Source organism: Desmodus rotundus, chromosome 5 (assembly GCF_022682495.2).
Source record: "Desmodus rotundus isolate HL8 chromosome 5, HLdesRot8A.1, whole genome shotgun sequence".
NCBI lineage: Eukaryota > Metazoa > Chordata > Mammalia > Chiroptera > Phyllostomidae > Desmodus > Desmodus rotundus.
The window spans coordinates 45,886,741-45,912,557 of NC_071391.1; the positions used below are offsets into that span (position 1 = coordinate 45,886,741).

At 38.9% G+C, this 25,817-nt stretch overlaps 1 protein-coding gene across 1 annotated transcript in view; it reads left to right on the top strand.

The window, feature by feature from the left end:
- The window catches only part of RNF121 (ring finger protein 121), a 76,309-nt gene that overhangs the window by 12,764 nt on the left and 37,728 nt on the right, over positions 1-25,817 (top strand). Inside the window, exons 2-3 of the mRNA XM_024572558.4 lie at positions 12,714-12,751; positions 15,884-16,025. Coding sequence (XP_024428326.1) covers positions 12,714-12,751; positions 15,884-16,025 — 180 coding nt within the window. The remainder of the gene's footprint in view (positions 1-12,713; positions 12,752-15,883; positions 16,026-25,817) is intronic.

Sequence of the window (25,817 nt, forward strand, 5' to 3'; positions counted from 1 at the left end):
GGGGTAATCAGAAAGTAGAGACTGGAAAGGGAGACAGGCGCAAGATCATATAAGGCCTTATGTGCTGTGCTAAGGAGTCTGGATTTTTATGTGTGATGGATGATTAACTATGGAAGAGCTTTAAGCACTTAGCCGAGTGACACGGATCAGGTTTGCATTTTAGAAAGATCACTCTGGGGACTGAAATGGAGAAGGGATTAAAGAGGCAGGGAAGACTTGCCTTAACCCAGGTAAGTAGGGCTTCCAGATTTATTTAATTCCAAAGTGCATGTACTTTCTGGTATATTATACACAGTACAGAGGAGCATTTGTTAAGTGACAGAGGAGTGGGGGGACAGAGGAAAGTAAAATTGGAAAGGTAGTCAGGTCAAACTGTGGCCTGGTGTGGTCACAAGAGCTCACTTTCAATGCTCTTGTGGAGGGCATTGTGTAGCCTGCTGAGGAGTTCTGTCGTTCTCTTATGTGTGAGAGAAACATCAGTGTGTGGTTGCCTCTCGCGGATCCCCCAACTGGGAACCTGGCCCTCAACCCAGGCATGTGCCTTGACCGAGAACGAACCAGTGACCTTTCGATATACCAGCTGGTGCTCAATCCACTGAGCCACACCAGCCAGGGCTTAAGCTGTATCTTAGCGTGAACAGAATTGAACTAGACAGGAGGTGAGGAAAGAATTCTAGAGAGAGAGGACAGTAGCAGCCTTCAGTAGAAGCATCGAGGGATAAAAAGGAACACATTAGAATGGTAGGCGGTGCAGTGTGGCTGGAGTATAAGCCATTTTTTGGTGGAGAGTGGCGAGATAAGTAGCTAGTTGAACCAGTTTATGAAGTACCTTGTGTGTCATGCACAGGAGTTTGGACTTTAAGCTGAAGGCAATAGAAAGTTACCAGAATTTGGCAAAGTAGCAGTCAGATGTGTGTGTTATAAAGATCACTGTGGCTGCTCCTGTGTTATGAATCTGTTCTGGCAAGATCAGAGTCAGAGAGTCACCTTGAAAGTCTCTGAAATAATATAGGAGAGAGCAAGGATAAAGTCTGTACTAAGGAGGTGTGGCGATGAAAAATTCAGGGGAGATTTTATAGGTGGGTAGATGTGATCAGCACATAAATAGCCCAAACTGTAAAGGCTTTAGGAGTTCATAGAACGGATAGTTCTGGAAGAGTTTCTGGAGGAGGTGACATCTGGGTTGGGTCTTTAAGGATGGGAAGAAAAATGTAGAGTGTATGGGAAGCTGGACTGCATGTAGTAAAGAGTGAGAGAAGAGGGCCGGGCAGGGTTGGGGGGGAGCCAGTCTGAAGAGTAACAAATTTGGTAGGATAGGAATTGAAGAACCAAAGAAGGAAATGTTAGGTGCCCCCAGTTTGATAATTGTTGAATGGGAGAGAGGTCATTATTTCTTGTACTTTTGTATGTAGTTGAAAAGTTTCATTTAAAAAGCCTTCCAGCCCAGCTGGCTTGGAGGATGTGCTTGCTTTTGATGGTAGGAGGGGTGGGTGTGGAGGGCAGACAGCAGCGATGGCAGTTATTACAGCCAGCATCGACTTTCACTTCGCTGCCTACAGTGTGCCGTCTATGTTAGGCCTTTCAGTTTGGCTGAGCATGATCCCCAAGTGATTTATGAGGTCTGGAAAGTGAGGCAGTTCCACTTTGATTTATTGGTCTTGAATTCTTGGCAAGGCTAAGAAGTTGGAGAAAAATGTGAACGAGAGGAGAATGGGGAGCCACAAATATGGGTAGGCTGCGAACCTATGGGCTTTACTGCTTAATCTCATCACCCAGCAGACCACAGTATCTGTGCCCACGAGAGAGCAGCAGCCAGCTTGGTTGTTGTGCTGTATTCATACGAGGTTTAGGAGCTAGCTAATGTTTCCCTTCTCTGCGCTTACACAGCATTTTGTTGTGTCAGTGATTATCCTTATCATATTATATTATGTTTAAAAAAATAAATAGTCTGTTCCACTCACCCTGGCCTGTGAATACCTCAAGGGCAAAGGTTGGGCTTAATCATCTTTAATATTTTGTGAAAGAATGCAGTCTCTAGCTGCATAGGTGATTAGTCTTTAAGTTTAGGAGGAATCAGTTGAGACCTCTGAAATGCCAGGTTGCCCTGGTGGATGGGGTTCCAGAGTTTAGGTCCCTTTGTAGTTAGCAGGTACTTGGAGCCAGAGCAAGAGGCCATCCCTTGAGTGATGGTCATTCCTGATGCGTGAATATGGTAGTCACTTGGTACATTTTCATTGATTTAATTTGGTCACATCCTGTTATATCACACCTCATCACACTGAAGGCATTTTACTTTTACTTCTGTGGTAACTAAGGAAACTGTGGGAGTCTGGAAAGCCAAGTGTTATAGCTGACTCCAAAGCTTTGGAGTTAGATAGATTTGGTGTGAATTACTGTAACATTTTAGCTTTAAGGGACTTTGAAAACCACCTAAGCCAACCTCCCCCATATTATATGTGGGGAAACAGAGGCATAGAGGGAAGTGCCCTGTTCTTTGAAATAAAACAAATATCAATAATAGCTATGCCAGATTAGGACCTACAGCTGTTTCTTTTCACTGAGAAAGGTAATTGTTGTCCTGGGGTGAAAATGACAATGAGATAAAACTCAAGTAATTAAGACATACCACACATGGGCTAATTTTCACTGTTAAATCTGCCCAGCATGTTCTGTTGTTGGAGAAACTTTTTGGGGAAACCAAGTGTCTACATGTAGCAACAAAACAGACTTATGTTTTACTCTTTCTTCTCTTATTCAGCTTTATTTTCCTTGATAACATTGCTACTGGAAATTATTTAATGTATATAAATATATTCTTATTTACATATTTGTCTTTTACATTAGAATGCAAGTTTAAATTTTATAAAGAAAGAGACTTTGTTTTATGCTTGTCTTGTGATTGATTGAATGAATGAATGAATGAATGAATGAACAAGCAAATATTTATTGGCTACCATCAAGATTCCAGTCACATATGTGTTTCTTTGTTTGGGTTTGATCATTTATGAATGTATCTAGACCCTTCGTGAACACAGAATATACATTATCGTCAAATGATTGCCTAATGCCTTTATAGTGCTTGTGTGAGTAGGTCAAGGTTACCATTTTTTGTGTGTGTGGATTTAGGCAGTATGAGATTTAGTGTGAGCCTAAACCACATGCTGCTTGATCAGGTAGTCCCAGTCGGGAAGAGAATCTTAGAAGCCACAGAGCAAAGTGACTTGGCAGCTTGGGGAGACAGACCCAGTGCTAACTTATTTGTTAGGTACAGTGCCCAGAGATCCACAAAAATGTCTTAATTTCTTTTAATCAGAAAAAAATAAATAGATATAATCCAGCCTGGTTTACACATCTTGATACCAATACAGTCATAATACAGTACAATATATTTTAATATGTTTGTTAATGGAGGAAGCAGCCCACAAAAGCAAAAATACCTAGGCCTCACGAAAGTCATAATGTGGCCCTAGAAGGACCTTGTAACTAATCATTAGCTTGACCATTTGAGGCCCTATGTCCTGACTGATTTTTTCCATAAGTCTGTGACCCTCTCCCTCCCACTCCTGTCTCTGTCCCCAATAACCAATCTTCAATGAGTCATTTCTTGCCTTTATATCTCAATTGTGCCTTCTGTAAAATGGAAATGATTGTGCTCCCTGGGCTGAGTTAAATGCATGCTTTTAAAACAGCCTAATTTATTTTTTTTAGAATAGGAATACCTTAAGTCGGAATTGAGTAAATGAATCAAACTTTACAAATAGCTTCAAAGGTTTGCCTACTTGATTGATTGATTGATTGTATTATATACAGTTTTCCAGCTAATCTTTTATTTTTGTCTTTTCTGAGGGTCTGTCACTAAAATTTATAGGGCTGTGTGGGCGTTCAAGAAAATGATGTAGATAGGGGGAGGGGAGGGGGAGGGGGGGAAGGTACAGAGAATAAGTAGCAAAGATGGTAGGTAGAAAATAGGGGAGGGTAAGAATAGTATAGGAAATGTAGAAGCCAAAGAACTTGTAAGTATGACCCATGGACATGAACTATAGGGGGGAATGTGGGAGGGAGGGGGTAGGCAGGATGGAGTGGAGTGAAGGGGGGGAAATAGGACAACTGTAATAGCATAACCAATAAATATATTTTTAAAAAAAGAAAATGATGTGGAAAACAAGGGTAATGTACCATCTTAGAGTTGAGAGCCAGTTATGAAAAATCAGGTACGCATGGGAAATGAATAGTCTTTTCAACAAATGATGCTGAGACAAGTAGATAATCATATGCAAAAGAATGAAGTTAGACCATAACATATACAAAAATTAACTCAAAATGGATCAGTAACCTAAATGTAATAATTAAAGCTATAAAACTATTAGAAGAAAACAGTCATAAATCATGACCAGATTGGGCAATGGTTTCATAGATATGATACCAGAAGCACAAGCAATAAAAGAAAAAAAAAGTTAGACTTAATCAAAATGAAAAACTTTTGTGTTACGAAGGATACCACCAAGAAAGTGAAAAGACAACTCACAGAATGAAAATATTTCCAAGTCATATCAGACAGGGGAATAAATAACTCTTAAAATTTAACAATAAAAATATAAATAACCCAATAAAAAGGTAGAGGACAGGTTCTGATATGACATGCAAGAAGCTTGGAAGTTTCCACTTTGTTCTAACAGGCTGAATAAACTGAAAATCAATAGTTCTTTTTAGATCTGTAAGAAAAGTGAGGTCACAGGACAAACTGCTGCCCTGATAATTGGAGAGGCCAACAGGCAAATACAGAGAATCAGAATTTAAAGGAGCAGAAACCTCTGTGGGAACCAGTGCTGGAGTAGGGAAACCTGGACTGTAATTGACGAATTGCTGGAGGCTCAGTGTGGACAGTACTGAGAGCTGAAAACTCCAGGGGAACTCAGTCATTGAGGACCCATTATAATTTTGTGGGCTTTACCTCTTGGATATCTATCAAGTTTTTACACTGAGTATTGAGAAAAATCCCCTTGTGTTTCTGACCTGAAGTAAAGGAACCATTTAAAATTACTACAGGGCATTCTGTTATTCTTAATAAGGTCAGCTATCAGGAGAAACTATTTAACCATAGCCTCACCTGCTGGGGTTTTATCAGAGATCAGAGCCTAACTCACCTAGGGGAAGGGAAATATACAACTTTAGCCAGCTCTAGCCTCTCTTGTGAGAGAAGGGAAATACTGACTCTAGCTCATTCGAGCCATCATGTCTCATCTAAGAGGGTGGCTGAGGGACTGAGAAGCACTTAATGAAATGAAGTTGACACCGACACGCTAAAAGACTGAAACCCAATCATTAGACTATAGAGTACTTACCCTCCTCCCACATCTTGCCATCACATTACTGAAGGCCTATTTTATAGCAGTTCCTTCTACCTGGTATATCTTGCCCAGCTGTCAGGAAAAATTATAACTACCAAAAGCCAATAAATACAGTTTGATGAGACAGATCAAGCATCAGAATTAGACTCATTTTTGGCAGAAAAAAATAAGTTGGACTTCATTAAAATAATCTTTTTTTGTGTTGCAAAGGCATACCACAAGAAAGTAAAGAGACAGCCCACAGAATGGCAGAAAATATTTGCAAGTCATATGTCAGATAAGGGAATAAAGAACTTTCATAATCAACAATAGAAATATAAGTAACCCAATAAAAAAGTGCACAAAGTGTTCTGATATAACATGTAAGAAGCTTGGCAGTCTCCACTTTGGAATTATTGGACTGGGAATTTAAGACAACTATGATGAATGTGTTAAGGGTTCTAATGGGTAAAGTAGACAGTGTGCAAGAACAAATGGGCATTGTAAGCAGAGATGGAAATTCTACGAAATAACCAAAAAGAAGCACTAGAGATTGAAAACTCTGTAACAAATAAAGAATGCCCTTGGTGAGGCTTCTCAGTAGACTGGACACAGATGAGGAAAAGAATCTCTTGAGTTTGAGGATATCTCAACAGAATCCTGTAAAAGTGAAAAGTAAAGAGAGAAAGGACTAGAAAAAAAAAAGAACAGGATATCCAAGAACTGTGGGACAACTACAAAATTTGTATATTGTTGTTTGTGTGCCCCTCAAATTTATATCCTAACCCCCAACTAGTAGGAGGTGGTTGGCACACACAGACTCAGGGAACGGTGCCTGGACTGAAAATATATCTTTGTTCTGGCCTGGGTCCAGTTCATGGTTCAGACATTGGTCATACCTTGAAACTCTCTCCTCCACAGTGGGGCCTTTGGGAGGTGATTAGATCATGAAGGTAGTGCCCTCATAATTGGGATTTCTGCCCTTGTAAAAGTGGCTCCAGAGAGCTCCCTAGCCCCTTCCACCATGTGAGGACACACCAAAAAGTTGGCTGGCTGTGAACCAGCAAGCTCCACTAAATGCAAAATTTGCTGGCACCATGATCCTGGACTTACCACCCTCCAGAAATGTGAGAAATGAATATTTGTTGTTAATTAAAGTCACATAGTCTATGGTATTTTTGTTATAGCAGCCTGAATAGACTAAGACATACACATCATGGAAATACCAGAAGAAATATTAGAAATGACTGAGAATTTCCCCTAATTAATGTCAAACACCAAACCACAGATCTAGGAAGCTCAGAAAACACCAAGCAAATAAATGCTAAACAAAACAACAACAAAAATAACCATAACTATACCTAGGCATGATCATTTTTCAAACTGTAGAAAATCAAAGATAAAAAAAATGTTGAAAGAAGCCAGAGGAAAAAACACCTTACCTATAGAGGATCAAAGATAAGAATTACATTTAACTTCTCCTCAGAAAATATAAGCAAAAAGAGTGGAATGAAATGTTTAAAGTGTTGAAAGAAAAACCCTCATTATCCTAGAAATCTGTACCCTGTGAAATTATCCTTCAAAAGAGATGGAGAAATAAAGGCAAAAAAAACTGGGGCAATTTGATGCCAGTAGACCTGCCTTGCAAGAAATGTTAAAAGATGTTCTTTAGAAAGAAGGAAATTGATAGAGGTAAGAAACTCAGATCTACATAAAGAAAGGAAGAGTAGTGGAGAAGAAATAATCAACATGTTTTACTTATTCTTTTTTTATGAGTGATTGTAAATTTTATTGTATTTCTGATTTCCACATGTTGATCGCTAGTATATAGAAGTACACTTTTTTGTGTGTGTTTATATTATATTCTCACACCTTGCTGAACTCTTATTAGTTCTGGGATTTTTTTTTTTTTGGTAGATTCTTTGGGATTTTCTGTGTAGACTGTCATGTCATCTACAAATAGGGACTATTTTCTTTCTTTCCAGTCTATGTGCCTTTTATCTCCTTTTATTGCCTTATTATGCTGGCTGAAAACTTCAGTATGACGTTGAATAGTAGTTGTGAGAGAGGATGTCCTGGCATTGTTTCTGATCTTAGTGGGAAAGCATTCAATCTTTACCATTAAATATAATGTAAGCTATAGAATTTCTGTAGGTGCTCTTTTGTTTTACTTACTTGATTGATCTTAATTGATCTAACAGATAGCAGTTTTTTTTCCAAAGTAATACCAACACTGTATTCAGCTATGTATACTTACATAGGGTGTTTGTGTATGTGTATGTGTATGCATATGGGTAAGCGAAATGAATGACAGTGATGATACAAGGTATGAGAGGGCAGACTCAGGATTACTTTGTTATTATAAGGTACTCACACTGCCTGTGATGTGGTATGGTATTATTTGAAAGTGAACTTGATCAGTTGTAAATGTATGCAGCACACTCTAGGGCAACTACTAAAAGAAGTAAAATTAAAAGTATAACTGATAAACTAAGAAAGGAGAGAAAATATAATCATGTAAGTTTCTCATTTATACTCTCAAAAGGCAGAAAAAGATTGGAAGACAAAAATAGCAAGAATAAGGGCAACAAATAGAATACAGTAACAAATATAGTAGATATTAATCCAACTATATCAATAATTACTTTGAATATCAATTGTCTAAATGCACCAATTAAAAGACAGAGATTGTGAGAGTAGATAAAATACCAAGACCCAACTATGTTGTCTATAACAAACCCATTTGAAATAAAAGGACACATACAGATTAAAAGTAAATGAATGAAAGATATGTCATGCTAACATTAATCAGAGAAAGAACAGGAGTAGCTAGAGTCATTTCAGACAAAGCAAACTTCAGAGCAAGGAAAGTTATTAGGGCTCAAGAAGGGCATTATTAAAGTCAGTTCTCCAAGAAGACATAACAATCCTTAATGTATGTAGTGGGTACCTTGGTACTCATTGTTAACTCATTTTGGACCTCGTGACAGGTATCGAAACCAACAGATACTGAGCAAGTGATGAGTGATGAAACATTTTCTTTTGCAGGGCAGCATTGTGACTCACACAAGTTCTAGCAAGTGTAATGGGTCCCAAGCAAGTGCCCAGTGCTGAAATATTTTTTTCTCGTCAAAGTGCAACAAGTACAGGGTTTAAACTAATTAAATTCTGTGGCATACCAAAAATATATTTTTGATGACTTGACAAAAAAATAGATATAAATACGATTCACTCGCATCGGATGGCTATTGTGTTGGCTATTGTCATTTTTTTTTTTAATTTCACAATCTAAGGGAAAAGAGGTCAGTGCCCCTGATTGCGTGTTTTAAAAATTCTTGTGGCACACCAGTTGAAAATTACTGGGATAAAGGATTGTTGTCCAAAATATACAAAGAACTCTTAAAACTTAATAATAAGATCCTAATTAAAGAGTGGCTAAAGGTCTTAACACAGGTGACCAAAGAAGGTATACAGCTGTCAAAAAGCACATGATGAGATGTTCCATATTATAAACAACAGTAACATAACCACACACATCTATTAAAATGGCCAAAACCCAGAACACTGCCAGCACCAAATGCTGGTGAGGATTTGTTGTTCCACTTATTTATGCATGCATTGGTTGATTCTTATATGTGCCCTGACTGGGGACCAAACCTGCAATCTTGGCATATCAGGATGATGTTCTAGCCAACTGAGCTACCCAGCCAGGGCCTTAAATACGTGTTTTAAGTGAAAGCCAGTGTGAAAAGGCTACATGCTTTCTGAGTTCAACTATTTGACATTCTGGAAAAGGCAAAATTACGGAGACAGTAAAAAGATCAGAGGTTAATAGGGGTTAGGAGAGATGGAGGGATAAAATAAGCCAAGCACAGAGAATTTCTAGGGCAGTGAAACTACTCTGTGATGGTCTAATGATTGGTACGTGCCGTTATACATTTGGCCAAATCCATAGAAAGTACATCATCAATAGTGAACTCTAAGGTAAACTTTGGACTTTGGGTGATAATGATGTAGGTGTCCTATGGGGTCCTGTGGCTCAGTCTCCCTGGTCACTTGAGCTGGGTGCTCTGGGGGTATCCCTTGTGTGGATTGTCTGTGCCCTCCTGTTGTAGTTGAATCTTGATTGCTGTTGGCACGTCAGTGGGTAAGATTGACTCTCAGGCTGACTGGCTGTGAGGAATGGCCATGACTGCTGAGGATGAGTTGTTGTGCAGGGGGCTGACTTCATGAAGCTGGATTTGCTTAGTGGAGCTGTGGTGTCTTCTGGTGAGTCCACCCTTTGGTTATGTCCTTTGTGGAGCTGATTGGGTTGTGCTCTAATGTGGTCTGAAGCTGGCCACCACGTATGTTGGTTCTGGGGCCTTTGGGAGGGACTCTGATACGGGCCAAGGTCAGCTGCTCCCTTTGCTGGGCTTGAAGGCACCTGGGAGAGGCTAGGGTGTGAGCCAAGGCTGGCTGCAGCTGGTACCAGGTTTGTGACCATTTAATAAGAGGTATGGTACACTCTGAACCCATCTGTTGTTTTTGTGGGCTTTGTGGACCTTTGAAAGATTTTAGGAAAATCTTTAGTGCTAGCTGAGGAAGGCTGCTCGTGTGGACTAGTTGTTGAAAGAGGTTCCAGCCTGATGAGTGAGTTGGTTGGGCCTGGGATCTCAGGGAATTCACCGTGGTGAATGGTATTAGCCAATTTAATGGGGATATTCCAACTTTGTGCCTGCATGTGCCTGCTGCCTAGGTAGGGAGAGGGCTCAACAAAGGAACAGTGGTGTCTTCCAGCACTTTCGTCTGGGAAAGACTGCCCTGACTGCTGCCCTTCTAGCCCTTTCCTTGAAACTAGTCAATTCAGCTTCTCCCCTGTGTCCCTGGTGCTTTCTGAGCTGCTGCCCCAGCTCTGGAGCTCAGGGTGAGTGATTTTGAGTGAGTGATCTGCATGGTTCCTTTAAGACCTGAAGCGCCTAGGTTTCTAGCAGTTCCTCCCACCCCCCTACTCCTGTCACCCCTGTCACCTGCCATTTCCACTTGTTTTCACAGCCAAATATTATGGGCACTTCTTTTCCCAGCAGTGGAGTCCTCAGCTGGGGAGCCTAGTGTGAGGCTGGGACCCCTCACTCAGGGGGAACCTCGGCAGCCAAAAGATACTCCCATTTCTTAGCTGCCACACCATGCATGTGGGACCTGCGTGTTGCATGTCTCCACCTTTCCTGCCAGTCTTGACATGGCTTCTTGATATTCTAAGTTGTGGGAGTTGTGTTCAGATGGTTCTCAGTGATGCCTGTTCTGTAATTTGGTTGCAATTTTGATGTGGTTGTGGGAGAAGGTGAGCACAGCATTTACTTATTCTGCCATCTTTTTTTTTTAAGATTTTATTTATTTTTAGAGAGAGAGAAAGGGAGTGAGAAAGGGAGAGAAACATTGATGTGAAAGAGACGTAGATTGGTTGCCTCTCGTACACACCCTGACTGGGACCAAACCTGCAACCCAGGCATGTGCCCTGACTGAGAATTGAACTGGCGACCTTTCACTTTGCGAGATGACACCCAACCAACTGAGTCACACCAGTCAGGGCCTACCCTGCCATCCTGACTGGAAGTCCTTCCTCTCTGGATTCTTTTTTTTTTTTTTTTTAATCCTCACTTCATGATATGTTTTTATTGATTTTAGAGAGAGGTGGGGTGAGGAAAGAGGTGTACATTGGTGTGAGAGAGCAACATTGATTGGTTGCCTCCCGCATGCACCCCTACCAGGGATCAAACTTGCAGTCTAGGTATGTGCCCTGACTGGGAATTGAACCTGCAACGTTTTTGGTGCATGGGCCAACGCTCCAGCCAACTGAGCCATCTGGCCAAGACCCCCCCCAGATTCTTAATTGCCACACTGTGGTTGTGGAACCTGTGCAAACTATGTCTCTGCCCCTTCTACCATTCTGAATGTGTGAGGTAATGCGTGAAGCAGGAAAAGGGAGAAGGATGATTGTCTTCATTACCCCATGGCTTTGCGAAGTATTGGGTTACTGTTCCTCCCTCCCTTCCTTCTTCCCTTCCTTCTTCCTTTTTACTTAGCTGGCATATGTAGAAACTAGAAAGCCCTACATAGAGTTGGGCATTTTCACTACATACACATAAATAATGCCCGGTAAATATGTGCTAGTTTGATAGTGGAATGAAGTTCTGCCCATTGTATTTCCAACATTCCACTTCAGGTACTTTTCTGAAGTTATAAGAACAGTGGGAATGGATGTTGAACATCATAAGTACTAAGGGAGTATTTGCTGATTGATTCATTTGAGTGATCCTTGTCTGAGGCCTCGTCTCTCTTCTCTACATCAAAGAACATTTTCATCTCAGTTCAATATGAGGATGTATTGCATGACTTAATGTACTGAGACTTGGGTACGCTTTTATATGGCTACAGAATACTTGAGTCCCGAACTGAAAAGAGTTCAGTACTATTCTAGAGCAGTGGTTTTCAACAGGGGGCAATTTTTGTTCCCCAGAGGACATTTGACAATATCTGTAGACATTTGGTTGTTTCATCTGTTTGGAAGCTTACAGGCATCTAGTGGGTAGAGGTTAGGGATGCTGCTAAACATCCTCCCTACCCCGCAAACAGCGAGTTAACCAGCCCAACACATCAGTAGTGCTGAGGTTGAGAAACTCTGATCTGAAAGGACAAGGCTGACGAGTAGAATCAGAATTTGAGGTTGGAAGGCCATACTGCTAGTTAAAAGCAGAGCTGTTACTAAAGCTTAGTTCACTCTAGTATAATGTTCTGCCTGCTATCATGGGGGCCATTTAGAGTCAGATGGCATTATATGACAGAATATTTTATTTAGCTTCACTCCTATTAATCCAGATTTATACTTTTTGCTATAGCCATACTCAGTTGTTTGTATGTTTTGTAACTTCATATTCATGTTAGCCCCTTTCCTGAAACATATTTCTCTTATTTCCTTATCTGGATAACATTTCACATCTCCTCCAGGAAGTTTTCACTGATCTGTCACATCACAGTTTGTATTAGAAGCCACCTCTTTATTCTTCCATAGGTAGTCTTCAGCATCTAATAAAAAGTTTTCTGTTTTTATGTTGACCTTTTTCACTAGGCTGTGAGAATTAGGTTCATTCTCTTCTCTTCATTGCCTAGCATAGACATGCAAAACAAAGTTAGTGATAGACATGAGCCAAAGTAACCAGTTGGTTCCAGAAGGGAAAGATCACTGAGGATTAGAGTACTGGGGAAAGCTTCATAGAGACTGTGACACTTGAAGCTTTGACCATTATAGGAGTAATTCCTTCAAGATATTGATGACTGTGTGAGCGCCTTACTTTGTGCAGGGACAGTTCTAAGATAGTAATGGATTTTTCTGGTTGTGTCTTTCTACAGGTTGATATGTCACACCTCTCCCCAGAGGAGCAATGGAGGTAAGTGAGTGTGGGCCCCCAGGCTGGGAACCGTAGGTTAATCCAACTAACAGAGTTGTATATCAACCCTTTTTTGCTTCCTTGTCTATGGGAGGCAGTGACTCGTGACCAATAGGATAAGTCTTTTGGGACTTTTTTCCACTACCTGGGTCACTTCTGGGTCACTCCGTCGGTCCTGAGAAGTAAATACATAATTGTGCCAAACCATCCACCTGGGTTTGAATACTAGTTCTACCATTTCCTAGCTATGTGTGGGCAAGTTACTTAATTTCTCACTGCCTTAGTTTTTTTCATTTGTAAAATGGGGATCAAAACAGTGCCTATACCTAATAGAGTTGTTGTAAAGATTAATATATGTGAAATTCTTTGAATAGTGCCTGGCATGTAATAAGCTTCCAGTAAATGTTACCTGCTTTCACGATGATTATCATTATTAACATCATCGTCATTATCCACAAAACAGGGCAGAGGGCTCTTACTGAGAAAATGGGAGATGTGCTTCTGTTCTCAACTTGCTAGTAACTCGCTGTGTAACCAGAGGGGGTCAACAAATATCTGTCGTGATTTCTAATTAGTAAAGGAGTTTCAGTGTGCTTGCCCCACAGACTTCACAAGATGGCTGACCAACGAGCTGAAAGCAACCAAATAAAATGTAATAATGAGGAAAAAAATCCTTCTTTAAGATTAAAACTACAGATTGTAAAATACAGATTGTAAAAATATAGAATGGCAAAGATATGAACTCATACGATAAACCCAGCGAGATTTTAGATGACTTTAAGGTTAATATGCACCAGTAGTATACCTAAGCTACTGAAATAATTCAAATAATTTGGAAGATATTCATAGATTTCTATTTATGCCGTCTGCCTTAAGGGAGGGACAAAGCCATTGGTCTCCACTATGCTGAGGCCACACTGGATATTATAAATGCTACATTATAAGAAAATCTTTAGCTAGATGATGTTTAGAAAAAGGCAGCCAGGACTAATGGTCTTCATATTGTGTCATATGAATAGTGTTTAAAAGCTCTAGAACTTGTAATTGAACAACAATTAAAAAAAAAAAAAAGCTCTAGCCCTGGCTGGTGTGACTCAGTAGACTGAGTGCTCGCCTGTGAACCAAAGGATTTCTGGTTCAATTCCCAGTCAGGGCACATGGCCTGGGTTGCAGGCCAGGTCCCTAGTAGGGGGAGTGTGAGAGGTAACCACACATTGATGTTTTTCTCCTCTTCTTCCCTTCCCCTCTCTCTAAAAATAAACAAATAAAGCTCTAGAAATAAAAGGACCAGGAAAATGGTATTGGGAACAGGATAGTTTTTATTTTTGTTTTTTTTAAATAAGATCATGAGAAATCATTGCAGGGGCACCATTGGGAAAGTGGAGTGAATATGTCCGTTATTGTTCCAGGTATAGGTTTAGGTCCAAGGCATTGAAGTTGTAGGATGATAGATTTTATCTCATTATTAGAAACTTCTTTAATAGTCATGGTATGTTGAGAGGTAGAGTACCTCCTGCCTCTTAAAGCATTGGAGTTTTATTCCTTCACATAAGCACATACGAGTATCTACAATGTGCCAGAGACTGCTGACACACCTCCAGATTAGATTGCATTAAGAAGCATATATTCTCAAGCCAATGAAAGTATTCAAACAAAGGATATCAAAAATAATTTTTGCATTGAGTGGGGACGTGAAATAGATGACTTCTCTGGTCTTTGTTCTAGATCCTTTCTTTCATTGTTGTGCACACCCATTCAGTTATATATTGTCTGAGAACAAGAAAATTATTTCTTGTTATCTTTATAACTCCCTACAGTCCTTAGGTTACTAAAGTGTTATCTCTCCTTTAGTTTAGCTCATTCTCACAGCAACCCTATGAGGAAGGCAGAAAAGATATGGACTCCTTTTGGCAGATGAAGAAGTTGTGATGTAGAGATGTTAATTTTCTTGGCCAAGGCCACAGAAGTGTGTCTAAACCTTAAAGTTTCTGACTCTAACCCATTATCTTTTTGTCAGATTTTCCCACCCAGGATAGTGTTTTATGTAAAATGAACCCTTAGCTGCTCTGGCTGGCTGGCTTCCTGACATTGTCTGCAGAAGAAAGAAGTGCACAGTGAACACCCTTACACTCACCACCAAGATTCTACAATTAACTTTTTTGCTCTGCTTTATGTTTATCTATAATTCATCCCACCGGGTTCTTCTTGGCCTTGGGAATTCCATGAAGTTACCATTTATACTGTTCTTTCCTTTCCTCCCTAATACCCCCGTATATGAAAAATTTGTATAAAAGCTCCTAACTACAGGCTTCATTAGTATTTAGTTTTGTCTAACTTCTTCATTCTTCTCTCTGAGTTGGTTTTTGACACAGAGTGGTGGAAGTAACTATTCTCTGTTCTTAGAGAAAGCTTTCTGCTTTTATTGGCCAAGGAAATAGCTTGCTGCCAATCCTCAGGACAAGAGAATGCTGGCCTTAGATTAAATAAGAGTTTCTAGTTGTAGTGTTTTTGAGTCCTTGAGGAGGCTATTTACCTGTGGATGTTAATGGTGAAGTTACTCCTGAATTACAATAAAGTCAAAGCAATCCAAATTCTTCAGGCTGTAACTAGCCTTCAGGATCCCTGTCCTGACAGAGGGTAAGACAAAAAAGCAAAACTTTAACCCTGGAATTAGTACATACATGCAGTGTTACTCCTTTATTGGTTTCATAAATATCATTGACTAAGAGTATGAGACTTTATGGCTATAATCTTCTCTTTGGGTTACTTTTTCTTTCCAGTGACAGGTTGAAGTAGGTCTGAAATTGGCAATGGCATAGGCCTCTCCTGGGATCTCTTTCCAGTTATAGGAAAGGCATCAGCTGTATCTGCCTTTGGAGGCAGGCAGCAGACCACCCATATTTAACCCAATAGCTGAGCTTGGTTATTAGGGCCCACAGAACCCCTATTCTATGCCAAAATGCCTGTCTTCTAAGGCACGTGTATTTCTAGCCCCTAATTTGCATAGTGCCCTGCAGCTGCAAAGCACAAAAGTAGTCTGAACTACGGACTGGTAGGATATCCCTGAGAAGCACTGCCCCTTTACCACCACGCCATCCCTGACCTGGCTAACCCCATCTCTTTGGCTTTCAGGGTCGAGCATGCACGCATGCATGCCAAGCACCGTGGTCACGAAGCCATGCATGCCGAAATGATCCTCATCCTCATTGCTACCTTGGTGGTGGCCCAGCTGCTCCTGGTGCAGTGGAAGCAGAGGCATCCTCGCTCCTACAATGTAAGCCATTTTCACTCTCTTTCTTCTTTGTCTGCCAGTAAGCAAGAGATCCTTCCTAAGTATTCTAGGATCTTGCCTAAACCAAACCACATGTAGGCAGAGAATGGACAATGATAATGAACTTTACGTATGAATGGTAAATACTGTGTGGTGAATATGTGTTTAAGGTGCAGTTAATTCAGAGGATGAAAATAGGGATAGAACCTGAGACTACTTGTATGGCCAGAAAGGGTAGGCTCTTCCTTTTAAATATTTTGGGACATAGTCATGAAGGAAATATTCATTAGGAACTATTGAAATAGAGAAGTGATCACTTGCCTGGGAAGATCAAGCCTCCAATAACTCTTATAGGTAGGATTTACTTAATTTTTTTTGAAAAGGTAGTAATGGAGGATATGAGGAACAAAAGCATACAGAGAACATACTCCTAAATGGAGGAAGTAAATCCTTCCTTATCAGCAGTTACTTTAGATGTAAATGATTAAATTCTATTAAAAGCTAGAGATTAGCAGGTTGGATTAAAAAACCCCATGATCCATCTATATACTGTCTATAAGAGACTCATTTTAGATACAGAGACACAGAGATTGAAAGTAAAAGGATGGAAAAAGATATTCCATGTATGACAACAAATTGGACATCCTAGAAGAAATGGATATATTCCTAGAAAAGTATTGTCTTCCAAGTCTGAATCATAAAGAAACAGTAAATGTAAATACACTGATTACTAGTAAGGGGATCGAATCAATAATTAAAAAACTCCCAAAAAACAACAGTCCAGGACCAGATTGTTTCCCTGATGAATTCTACCAAACATTCAAAGAAAATTTTAATAGCTATTCTCAAACTCTTCCAAAAAGTTGAAGGGGAGGGAATGTGCCCAAATTCATTTTCGAAGCCAGCACTACCCTGATACCAAAACTAGACAAGAACACTAGGAAAAAAAAAATTACAGGCCAACATTGTTGATGAACATAGATGCAGAAATCCTTAGCAAATACTAGCAAATCTAATTCAATAATACAGTGAAAAGATTATGCATCATGATCAGATGGGATTTATTCCAGGGAAGCAGGAATGGTCCAGCATCTGCAAATCAATCAATGTGATATACCATATTAACAAAATGAAGGATAAAAGTCATCATCTCTGTAGATGCAGAAAGCTTCTGACAAAATTCAGTATATGTTTATGATTTAAACTCACAACACAGTAAAGTGGGTATAGAAAGAAAATACCTAGACAAAGAGCATGACAAACGTAATAATGGTGAAAAAATGAAAACTTTTTCTCAATCAGGAACAAGACAAGTATGCCCATTCTCTCCACTTTTATTCAACATAGTATTGGAAATCTTAGATCAGCAGTTAGGCAAGAAAAAGAAAAGGCATATGAACTGGAAAGGAAGCAGTAAAGCTGTCATTATTGGCAGAAGACATGATACTATATGTAGAAAACCCAAAAAACTACCAAAGAACTGCTAGAAGTATCAAATGAATTCATTAGAGTTAGCAAGATACAAAAATCAATATATAGAAATCTGTGGTGTTTCTATACATTAAAAACAAACTATCAGAAAGAAATTAACAATCCCATTCATAATTGTGTCAAAGAAGATAAATTACCTGGGAATAAATTTAACCAAGGTGGTATAAGACCTATATATACACTGCAAAGTAAAAGATACTGATGAAATAAATTGGAGAAGACACACATAACTGGAAAGATACTCTGTGGTCATTGATTGGAAGAATTAATATTGTTAAAATGTTAATGTTAGGCAAAGCAACGTACAGATTCAGGGCAATCCCTGACAAAATTCCAATGCCATTTTTTACAGAACTAGAACAAAAATTCTAAAATTTATATGAAATTACAAAAGTTGCTGAGTAGCTGAAGCAATCTTGAGAAAGAAGAGCAATATTGAGAAAAGAACAAAACAAAGAAGAACAAATCACATTTGTTTATTTTGAATTATACTATAAATCTGTAGTAATCAAAACAGTATGGTATTGGCATAAAACAGATTCTCAGATCAATGGAACAGAATTGAGAGCCCAGAATTAAACCCACACATATATAGACAATTAATTTACAACAAAGGAGCCAAGAACATACAATGGAGAAAGGTCACTCACTTCAGTGAATGGTGTTGGGAAAATTAGACTGCCACATGAAAAGAATGAAACTAGACCACTGTTTTATACCATATGCAAAAATTAATTTAAAATAAATTAAATAATATAAAACCTGAAACCATAAAATTCCTAGAAAATAACAGCCAATGAGCACCTTGATACTGCTCTTAGAAATGTTTTTGTGGATGTGATTTGAAAGGCAAGGAAAGCAAAACCAAAAATAAATAAATGGGATTACTTCAAACTAAAAATAAAACATTTCTGCATGGCAAAGGAAACCATCAACCAGATGGGAAGGCAGTCCAGTGAATGGGAGAAGATACTTGAAAAACTTACATCTGATAAGGGGTTAATACTCAAAATAAGTAAAGAACTCACACAACTCAATAACATGAAAACAGACAGGCAATTAAGAAATGGGCAGAAGATCTGATTAGACATTTTCCAAAGAAGACATGCAGATAGCCAACAGGCACATGAAAAGGTATTCAGCATCATTAATTATTGGGCAAATGCAAATTAAAACCACAATGAGATACCACTTCACACCTGTTAGAATGATTGTTATCAAAAAGACAAGAAATAACAAGTGTTGGAGAGGATATGGAGAAAAGGGAACCGTATTACACTGTTGATGGAAATGTAAACTGGGTACAGCCACTCTAGAAACAGTGAGCAGATTCCTGGAAAAACAAACAAACAAACAAACAGTTACCCATATAACCCAGCAACTCCACTTCTGGGTATTTGTCTGAAGAATACAAAAACACTGATTTGGAGAGATACATAAATCCCTGTGTTTATTGCAGCATTATTTACAATAGCCAAAATAATGGAAACAATGTAAGTGTGCATCCATAGATGAGTGGATAAAGAAGATGTAGTACATATACTCATATATAAAATGGAATACTACTTAGTCATAGAACAGCTGAAATCTTGCCATTTACAGCGATATGGATGGACCTTAAGGGTATTGTGTTAAGTGATGCAAGTCAGATGGAGAAAGACAAATATTGTACTATATCATTTCACTCATGTGGCATCTAAAAACAAATGAATAAACAAAGGACAACAAAAACAAACTCATACAGAGAACAGATTGGTGGTTACCAGAGAGGAAGGGGTCTGGGGGTGGGTGAAATGGTGAAAGGGGTCAATTGTGTGGTGATGGATGATAACTAGATTTTTAGTGTGATCACTTTGTAGTGTATACAGATGTGGAAGCATAATAAACACCTGAAACTTATATAATGTTATGTACCAATTTTATATCAATAAAAAGAAAAAAGAATTTCCCTCACCCCAAATAAATGATATTTCATGCAAATGATAACAAAAAGAGCAGGGTTGGCTCTTAAATATCAGGCAAAATAGACTTTAAATCAAAAAAGTTTACAAGAGACATAGGCCATTATTTATTAATAAAAGGTTTAATACAAAAAGAAGATAACAATTGTAATAACAATTGCAAATAACAATTGTAAACATATATGTATCCAACAAAGGAGCCCCAACTATGCGAAGCAAAATTTGACAGAATGTAAGGGAGAAATAGACAGTTCTACGGTAATAATTGGAGACTTCAGTATGCCACTTTGGATAGAACAACAATGTAGAAGGTCTGTAATAGAGACCTTGAACAACATTTGAACAACACTATAAATAAATTAGACTTAACATATATATATAGAGAATGCTCTACTCACAAGAGTAGAATGTATACTCTTTTCAAGTGTACATGGAACATTCTCCAGGACGGACTATGTTAGACCACAAAACAAGCCTAAGTAAATTCTAAAAGTTTGAAACCATAGACTCAAGTACTCTGGTTTAGGACATGGCAGGTAGTGTACTGAAATTCTTTTTACAAGTATTATCTTAGAAGTTTCTAACCTTTTCAAATATAACAGCCCTTTTTAATATAAAACTTCACCAACACCCACCTGCTAATAGTTGTATTTTGAAAGAATACGTAAGCACATATAATAGTAACAGTAACTAATATTTGATGAGTTCTTCCTGTACCACTGTTCTAAGCACTTGTAAAGACTCATCTAATCCTCACAATAATCCAGTAAGGTAGGTACTCTTTTTTCCAATTACTGATGAGGATCTGAGACAGACAGACTAAGTACTTGCTCCGGTGATAAAACTTTTATTTGAACCCAGACAGTTTTACTCTAGGACTTTGAGTCTTAGTTCCTAAATGATTCTTTTTCTCTACTGTATGCTTTTTTAGGCCTCTTGTAATATGGCCACAGGTGCCCAGAGGTCTGTAGCTCACAGGGTGGGAACTAATGTACTATCTTATTTAGTTTTCTTAATAGCTCATGGGCGAAGTACAATGAATAAACTGAGGCCCAGAGGATAGAGGCATGAAGTGGATACTAATATATAGAGCCAGAATTTGAACTCAGATCATTTGTTTCATGTCTCATAACTTCTAGTATACCATATGTTGCATCTGGAAAAGGTAACAAAGGGTAATCTGGAGCATGGGAGGAAGAGAGGTTAGTCTTTGCCCTTGAGCCAGCACAAGTTTCAAACTGTACTGGCCTATAGCTAGCTCAAATGTTGTTGGCATGTACAAGTAGAGACATCTCTACTTTAACGTCACAGTGCATGGAATTACCACATGGCATGAAGGCTTTTGGGAACTAGGCACCATGCAGCAGGCTAAGCCACCTGGGTTGGGGCTTCATGCCTGGACCCTGCTCATGCTTTACCCTGTCATCTGAGACAAGTCACTTGTTTCTCGGTGTGTGGTTGTGGTGCCTAAGCATAAAATGGGGGATTACCAAGATGGTTTAATTAAGCTTGGTAAATTAAGAAAACTCAAATACCAAGTGTGGAGTGAGACCCTTGGCATTACTATGCTTGTACTTAGAAATAATCTTAGTTATATAATGTTGGCTAATCTGCAAAGATTTTTAAAAACCTACTCTGAAGGAAGTGAGGACACACATGTACTGCAGTGACTTTTAGTGTATTTTTTTTATGCTGTGGAATCCTTTTTCCAAACATTATCTTAAGGAGACACTCCATGTGGAAAACATAGCCTTTAAGAGACTGCTCTGCTTAACACAGGTTTCGGTAACCCTGGCCCCCCTGCTTCCTCCTTAGGAACCTCTGTAAGACATGGACTGTTAGAAAATCAGTTGTGTCACTCCCAAGATAATCCTCAACAGGAAGTATGGCTGTAGCTTAATAAGGCTCGTTGTATAAGGAACATGCACAATCATCTCCTTACTTCACTGCCATGCCCTGTAAACAATGTTCTGAACTTCACTGGTAAGAGGAGATGCAAACACTATGGCATACTGAGAAATTTAAACCTACATGTTTAGAAATTTAGCAAAGGAAATCTGTAATTTTCTGCTTTGTGCTGCTGTCAATAATCTATATTAGTTTTGTTAAAATTTTGTGTACAAGAAATTCTGTTAAAATTTTGTGTACAAGAATACTGTTACTGCTTTAACTAAAATACTAACTTTGGGAAAAGAAAAATTGCCCAAGATTCCTATACATAATGACATCCCCTATCTTTTTTCAAGATTATCAGAAGCTGAAACAGTTTGCCTTGGAGACAGTATAATTCAGTGGAGGCAGACCAGTGTGGCTCTAGTGGCCAGCTCTCCCCCATTTCCTAGATAAATTTTATATGTCTCTGAGCCTCAGTTTTTCTTCTCTAAGTTGGGTTGTGAAGATTATATGGCAAAATGTTTTGTAAATACTAAAACTAATGTTGGTGACTATTACTGTCACTTCTAAGAGAAAAAAACTCAAGACAAAAATATCTCTAGGTGCTATTTTAGGTGGAAAAGGAATAGGATTTATTTTTGAGGACAAATTTACATAAAATACACTATGTTAACCATTTAAGTATATAATTCAGTGGCTTTTAGTATATCCACGGTGTTGTGCAACTATTGCCACTACTTTTAGAACATTTTCATTACCTCAAAGGAAGTGCTATACCCATTAAGCAATCACTCCTTATTTCCCCCTCCCACCAGACCCTGGCAACCACAAATCTACTTTATGTATTTGCCTCTTCTGGATATTCACATAAATCAAATCATACAATGTATGGCCTGCCATTTTTCATATAGCATACTTTGTGTCTGGCTTCTTTCATATAGCATGTTTTCAAGGTTCATCTATGTTATATCTATCAGTATTCATTCCTTTTTATGGTTGGATGATGTTCCATTGGGTGGATATACCATGTTTTGTTTATGCATTTATCAGTTGAGGGACATTTGGGTTGTTTCCATGTTTTTTGGCTATTGTGAATAGTGCTGCTGTGAACATTCATTATAAGTTTTCATTTGAACATCTAATTTCAATTCTTGGATATACCCTGGGGTAGAATTTCTGGGTCATAGGTAACTCTGTGTTTAATTTTATGAGGAACTGCTAAATGATTTTCCATTGTAGCTGTATCATTTTACATTCTAACCCACAATAGGTTCCAGTTTCTCTGCATTCTCACCAAGACTTCTCTCTCTCTCTCTTTTTCTATTATAGCCATTCTAGTGGTGTGAAGTAGTATTTCATTGTAGTTTTGATTTATATTTCCTTAATGACTAATGATGTTGAGCATTATTTGATGTGTTTATTTGCCATTTGAATATCTTTTAGGGAGAAATGGCTATTCAAGTTTTTTGTCCATTTTTAATTGGATTTCATGTTTTTTTGTTGTTGCATTTGTAAGAGTTCTTTTTTAAATTTTATTTTTAAATTACAGTTGACTTAATATTATTTTGTATTAGTTTTAGGTAGTGATTAGATGGTCATATACTTTACAAAATGATCCCACCTATATTTCCAGTAACCACCTGGCACCATACATAGTTATTACAATATTATTGACTATAAGGAGGGACCTCAAAAAACCGGAATTATCTACTAAAGGGTGGGCCCCTTATAGTATAGGCTTCCTCCACTAGGTGAGTGTTCCAGGATCCCATCTGTACCAGTGTACCACCTGGCACTGTTGTGAGAGGCTGTGTTCAGCTTCAGTGAATTTTTTTTGAAGACTCTTTCAGTGCTTTTGCCCATTTCATGATGGATGATTTACGAGTGCACCTACCCACACTACTGAAAGTTCAGCAGTTTTTAACCCAAAATAGCATGACCATGATGCCCCCCCGCCCATTCACACGATCTCGTCCCAATTGACTGTTGTTGTTGGTTTTTTTGTTTCCCTGGGTGGAAAAAGTCCTCAAAGGGAAAAATTTTGACAGTGTGGATGAGGTGAAACAAAAAATGGCAGAAGCACTAAAAAGCATCAAAATCAATGAGTTCAAAAACTGTTTGGAGCAGTGGAAAAACATCTAGATAAGTGTATTGCATCAAATGGAGAGTACTTTGAAGGTGATTGAAGTTTAAACATCTAAGAATAAATAACAATTTTTTATGAATAAATTCCAGTTTTGGGGGGTTCCCCCTCGTATATTTTCTGTTGTACTTTTACATCCCCATGACTGTTTTGTAACTACTGATTTGTACTTCTTAATCCCTCACCTTTTTCATCCAGCCCCCCAAATCTTGTTCCCTCTGACCACTTTCAGTCTGTTTTCTGCATCTGTTTTGTTTGTTTGTTTTGTTCTTTAGATGCCACATATCAGTGAAATTGTATGGCATTTGTCTTTCTCTGTGTTGCTTATTTCACTTAGCATAATATCCTCTAGGTCCATCCATGCTGTCACAAATAGTAAGATTTCATTCTTTTTTAGGGCCAAGTAATACTCCATTGTGTATATGTACTGTCACTTTTTTATTTACTCATCTGTTGTTGGGCACTTGGATTGCTTTCATAACTTGGCCATTGTAAATAGAGCTGCAACGAACATAGCGGTGCATATATTCTTTTGAACTACCATTTTGAATTTCTTTGGATATGTACCCTGAGGTGAAATCACTGGGTCGTAAGGCAGTTCTATTTTTAACTTTTTAAGGAACCTTCATACTGTTTTCCATAGTGGCTGCACCAGTTTGCAATCTCACCAACAGTGCATGAGGGCTCCCTTTTCATAAGAGGTTTTTTATATAGTCTGAATACCAGACCGTTATTAGATATATGCTTTACAAATTTTTTTCATTCTATAGGTTGCTTTCTCACTTTCTTTATAGTGTCTTTTGATGCATAAACATGGCAATGGTGGATTTGATTTGGGTAGCAGGAATGGTGGTATGAGTGGTTGGAATTAGGATGAATTTTAGTAGACTGAGATTGCAGTGTGAGTTAAGAGATGAAGCAAGGATGACTCCTTGTTTTCAGACCTGATAACTGGACTTCCAGCCAGGACGGAAACATAGGTAGACACACTTCACCTCCTCACACAACCAGAAGAAGAATCACAACTAACCTCAAAATAAAAACAACCAGAACTGCCAGAAAATTGAACTGTATGAAAGTCTGACAACCAAGGATTAAAAGAAGAAATACTCATCCATACAAGGAAAAGGGGCAGAGAGACCAGAAACTGGGGCAATGGGGCAGTAGTGGCAGAGTATGGCAAAATGGACACCTGGGGAGTGAGCAATCTAAGCCCTAGGCCAGACCGAGCAGCCCAGGGTTCCAGCGCTGGGAAAATAAAGCCTCATAACTTCTTTCTGTAAAAACCAGTGAGAGTTGGGGCAGAGGAATAAATTGCCGGTCTCTCAGGAGAGTCCCTTTAAAGGACCTGCACAGTCCTAGAACTCACGCAAACCCACCCACTCTGGGATTCACACCAGGGCAGCAGCTAGAAGGGCTCCAGTCTCATATGGGAAGTGGGGGAAGTGACTCGAAATGGGATGAGAGCCAAGCGGGCAGCATTGTTCCTTCTCTAACCCCTCCCCCACATACAGCACCACCCTGCAAATACCAAAGGCTACATCCCTTAAAACATAACATGTGCACCAAGACAGGGAATCAAAACAGCTCTCCTAATACACAGAAACAAACACAAGGGGGCTGTCAAATTGACAAGACAAATATATATAGCCCAAATGAAAGAACAGATCAAAACTCTAGAAAAAGGATGAAGTAAAATGGAGATAGCCAACCTATCAGATGCAGAGTTCAAAACACTAGTGATAAGGATGCTCAAGAACTCACTGAGTACAGTAAACACATAAGGGAAGAAATGATGGATATGCCAGGTGAAATAAAGAGAAATCCACAGGGAACCAACAGTGAAGAGAAGGAAGCTGGGGTTCAAATCAACAATTTGGAACATATGGAAGAAATAAACAGTCAACTAGTACAGATGAAGAAACAAGAATTCAGAAAAACAAGACAATAAGAAGACTCTGGGCCATCTCCAGACATGCCAACATCTGAATCATAGGGACGCCAGAAGTAGAAGAGGAAGAGCAAGAAATTGAAAACTTACTTGAAAAAATGATGAAATAAAACTTCCCCAATCTAATGGTGAAGGAAATGGACATACAAGTCCAGGTAGCACAGTGAGTCCCAAGCAAGTTGCACCCAAAAAGGACCACAGCAAGATATGTCATAATTAAAATGCAAAGGTTAAAGATGAGAGAATCTGAAAAGCAGCAAGAGAAAAGAAGTTAGTTACTGACAGGGGAGTTCCCATAACACTGTTAGCTGATTTCTCAAAAGAAACTTTGTAGGCAAGAAGGGACTAGCAAGAAG